The sequence below is a fragment of the Emiliania huxleyi genome, assembly GCF_000372725.1.
Source record: "Emiliania huxleyi CCMP1516 unplaced genomic scaffold EMIHUscaffold_240, whole genome shotgun sequence".
NCBI classification, from domain to species: domain Eukaryota; phylum Haptophyta; order Isochrysidales; family Noelaerhabdaceae; genus Emiliania; species Emiliania huxleyi.
Genome location: NW_005200249.1, coordinates 116,739 through 120,760, shown reverse-complemented (window position 1 = coordinate 120,760; position 4,022 = coordinate 116,739). Strand labels below are relative to the sequence as shown.

The following is a 4,022-nucleotide window of genomic DNA, read 5'->3' as shown; positions in this document are numbered from 1 at the left end:
TCGACGAGTCGCCGCGCCGCCGCCGCCGCGTCCGCCTGCCGCGGGGGAAGGGGCCGTCAAGGCAGGGGCGGTGCGAGAGGAGCTGTGTGTGGGGGGGGTGGGGGAGGGGGTGGGGTGGGGGTGGGGAGGGCTGCGCCTCGAGGCCGAGCGAGGGTCCCCAGTGCAGCTCGCCGACCCGCCAGTCACGGTGCGAGGCGGCGACACGGCCCCGCAGCAGCAAGTCGAGCACGCCGTCCGAGGCGTCCGAGTTGAGGTCTCCCATGACGACCACGCCGACCTCTCCTCCCGCCTCCGCCTCCGCCTCCGCCTCCGCCTCCGCCTCCGCCTCCGCCTCCGCCTCCGCCTCCGCCTCCACCTCCGCCTCCACCTCCGCCACCAGCGCGGCCGACTGCATTAGCCTCACGTGCACCTAGAGACCAGACACCCTCGCCTCGCACGGACGAGTACAGGTGCAGGTCCCGTCCACCCCACCTCAAGCCGCGCGCCGCGGGGTTCGCAAAGTAGAGATGCGTGTTCGCAACGATCAGCCGCCTCGCCCCGCCCCTCTGCCGCAGCACGATCAGCTGCGCCACACTCGGCAAGCTCCGCACCTGCTCGCACCTCGAGCCGTGGAGAGAGAGACAGAGAGAGACGCGGATCGTAGCCGCGCCGCGGAGACAGTCGCACCGCCGCGGCCGTGCCCTCTCTGCGCGAGAGGTACTCGGCGAGGGGCGGAGGAGGCTCGCGCAAGTCCAGCCGGCAGACGCGGGCACGGACGAGCTCGAAGGCGCTGGTGCGCCTACCCCGAAACGGCCATGCCTCGCCGCAGCCCCGTCACGCTCCAGCTGGGGAGGGGGGCGAGGTGCGCCACGCCACGGTGAGGCCCTCGTTCGAAGAGGCGCTCGCCTGCGGTGGCCCGGAGGGGGGGGGGGGAGCACGCCTCGAGCTTGAGAGAGGGGGGGAGACAGACAGGCTCCCGATGCGGCGCTAGCCCTTGGATGGGAGGCGACCGCGTCCTCGCAGCGTGTGCAGAGCTCTCCTTTGAGCTTTCCCTGGTGTGGTGGCCACTCGGTGTGTGTTATCCCCTCTGTAGAGCTCGCCTTTGGCGCGAAAGCCATCGCGTAGCCCGCCGCCGCCAGCGTCGGCTCCCAAAAGCGGCGCGCCCACGACACGTCCACCTCCTGCAGCGCCGCCACGTCCGGCGAGGCGGCGAGCACCTGTCCACAGCTAGACGTGTGAAGAAGGGCTGGCCACGTCCGGCGAGGCGGCGAGCACGGAGCGTGACAGTCGTGGCTGGTTGTGGCTTGGCTGGAGGAGCTTGGCGGAGGACCGCACAGCTGGGCGCCGGAGGGGGAGAGAGGGAGGGGGAGGAGCACCTCGCTCAGGATGCGAGGCAGCCGCAGTCCGCCAGCGGTGAGGGAGGGGTCGCAGTAGGAGTGGACCTGATCAACACTCGATTTGATCACCTCTCGACTCCATCCGGCGGGGGCGGAAAGTAGGAGTGGACCGAGCCGGGCTCGTCCCACGAGCGGCGGTACCTGTTCACGGCTGCAGGCGTGAAGACGCTCTTCACACTCAACACACTCTCCCACGAGCGGAGGTGTGCGTGTCGGCGAGGCAGTTGTAGCTCATCACCCGCAGCCGGTCGCCGCCCTCCCCACCGCCGCCCTCCCCACCGCCGCCCTCTGCGCCGCCGCCGAGCGAGCGCAGCCGCGCCTCGAGCAGAGGCCGCGGCGGAGGCTCCACCACGCTACCTGTTCACTGCGAGAGGTGTGAAAAGGGCCGCCCCCCCCCCTCCTACCAGCAGCTTCCGGCTCGGCTGCCCAGCTCTCGGCTCGTCTCGAGCGGCGAGCGGCCGGGCAGCGGCGGCGGGGTAGCGACGACGCGCAAGTTGTGGCCAGCCAGCCCTGCCGGCGGGGCGAAGGAAGGGCCGGAGCCGACCGGCCGCCACTGCGAGGCGGGCCCAGCCTGGAGAGGGAGGGGCAGAGGCGGGTCCGAGAAGGGCCAGCGAGGCTGTGCTCGCGGCTACCCGAGGCGTGGCGCCTCTGCTGGCGCGGAGCTGGCCGCCTCCCACCGCAGCTGCACCTCGCCCGCCTCGCAGCGGCGGGTGCGGCAGAGCGGCGCGAGAGGCACGCCGACCAGAGGGAAAGCGGGCGAGGCCAGCTCGACGACCTCGGGAGGGTCGTACAGCACCTCGACCGTCTCGCCGCCAACCCGCAACCGACCCGCCGACGACCACGCCTCCTCCGCAGGAGCGTCGAGGCAGATATCCGAGCCGTCCTCCTGCCGAAGCAGAGCCACCGCCGCCGCGAGCGCTCCGTCGCCGCCACCCTTCACGCCGGCGATGCGAGCCAGGCCGCGGCGGACGGCCTCGTCAGCTATGGGACAGGCAGGCGCGTGTGAGTGTGTAGGAACATCGAGCTGGTTGCAAAGACCCCGCCTCGGCCCACAAGCCCGGGCGAGAGAGCGTTCGCGTGGGTCGCGAGGCGAGCGAGAGTGAGATTTCGAGCCGCTTGGCGCCGGAAGGGTCGAACACGCGCCGGACGACAGCAGGAGCCGCGGCGGCGGCGGCGAGGACAGCCATATTTGGCGCGGTAGCCATGTCTGGAGATCAGTGGGAAGTGAACTGAGGCACCAGTGATCACTGAAAGCCGCCGTGCCGGACGCGGCTCGACACCGCGTCGCCGGCTGCCGAGTCGGGCCGACGGCCGAGCGGCCGCCTCTCCAGTCGGAGTAGGTTCTCGAGGTTCTCGAGGTGGATATCCTTTGGCCGCGTTGGGTAGCGGAGGGCGCCTGGGTCTACATTTAGTGCGTGTGAATGAACTTTAGTGATAGTTTAGTGCGCTATTTAGTGCGTGTTCGAGTGCGTATATAGTGCGACTTTAACGCAAATTTAGTGCAAATTTAGTGCAAATTTAGCACATATTTAGCACATATTTAGTGTGTTTTATCTCCAATTTAGCGCCACATTTAGTTCACTTTAGGTGCGGGCAGCTGCAGTACATTTAGTGTGGGTCCCGCATCTTTAGTGCGGGCACGCACCTTTAGCACGGCTTCCCGGCCACACCACAGCTAGCCAGGGCCGCGTGCTTTGCTCCTTGGCTGCCAAGAATGCACCACAGGAGATGCCTGGCCCCTGCCCTCATGACCCAAAGGCAGGCTCCCAGTGAGGCTAGATATGCCGCCCTCCAGAGCAAGATCTCCCGACTGAGCACAGGCACAGCACCGATTCCCGAGAGGAGGACCAGCACAGTTGAATGCGCCACCGCAAGCACCACCTCCGACCGCACAACCCATGCTGTGCCCGTGACCACCAGCTGTAATAGAGTAGAGGTGAGGGTCGGTGTTGGAATTTCAAAACCAATGTTGAACCAAAGGATGAAGGATCCAGACCACGATGACAGAAACGGCCAAATGGCCATGATCCATGTAGTCACCGCAAGCAGCTTTACATACGCGTGTACTCGTAGCATGTTGGATCCAGCCCCAGGCATGCACCTCCTCCTAACTAAGTGCAATGGCAAATACACCGGGTTTTCTTCGTTCGGTTGGGGACGGGACGGGGAACTTTTGCGAGTGGGCAGGGGACTGCAGGGGGACAGGGGGAGGGAGGCCCAGCGAGGGGCTGCGGCTGGATCCTACTGCGCGGCTGGACTAAAGACGCACTAAACCTCGCTAAATCTGGATGTAAAGTCGCACTAAATTTGCGCTAAATTTGCGCTAAATTTGCACTAAAGTTGCGCTAAATTCGCGCTAAATTTGCGCTAAAGTGCGCTAAAGATGCAGTAGATAAACACTTCACACCGCACTAAATTTAGACCCAGGCGCCCTCCGGTAGCGAGGATTGGTGTAACCCGAGCCACGGAGGCGTGTTTTCTGACGGCCGACCGTCAGTGCACGGAGTTGCCCCTTCTCCGACTGCCCCGGCTAGTTCCCGAGTTTCGCGGGAGTGACCCCATGCGTCAAACCCGAGACCTAGCGCGGGTGGGTTGGAGGGGCCTCGGAAAGGCGCGCAAGCACGCCCTACGTCTTCCCCTCCTCCC

General features: G+C 66.3%; 1 protein-coding gene across 1 annotated transcript in view; it reads right to left on the bottom strand.

Moving 5' to 3' along the window:
* EMIHUDRAFT_115090 (hypothetical protein) overlaps nucleotides 1-2,581 on the bottom strand; it is a gene marked incomplete at both ends in the record, with an annotated part of 3,353 nt that extends 772 nt beyond the window's left edge. The window contains 8 exons of the mRNA XM_005778681.1: nucleotides 176-409; nucleotides 667-798; nucleotides 990-1,196; nucleotides 1,356-1,421; nucleotides 1,487-1,517; nucleotides 1,781-1,947; nucleotides 2,065-2,357; nucleotides 2,395-2,581. Coding sequence (XP_005778738.1) covers nucleotides 176-409; nucleotides 667-798; nucleotides 990-1,196; nucleotides 1,356-1,421; nucleotides 1,487-1,517; nucleotides 1,781-1,947; nucleotides 2,065-2,357; nucleotides 2,395-2,581 — 1,317 coding nt within the window. The remainder of the gene's footprint in view (nucleotides 1-175; nucleotides 410-666; nucleotides 799-989; nucleotides 1,197-1,355; nucleotides 1,422-1,486; nucleotides 1,518-1,780; nucleotides 1,948-2,064; nucleotides 2,358-2,394) is intronic.
* Nucleotides 2,582-4,022: the final 1,441 nt, after the last annotated feature.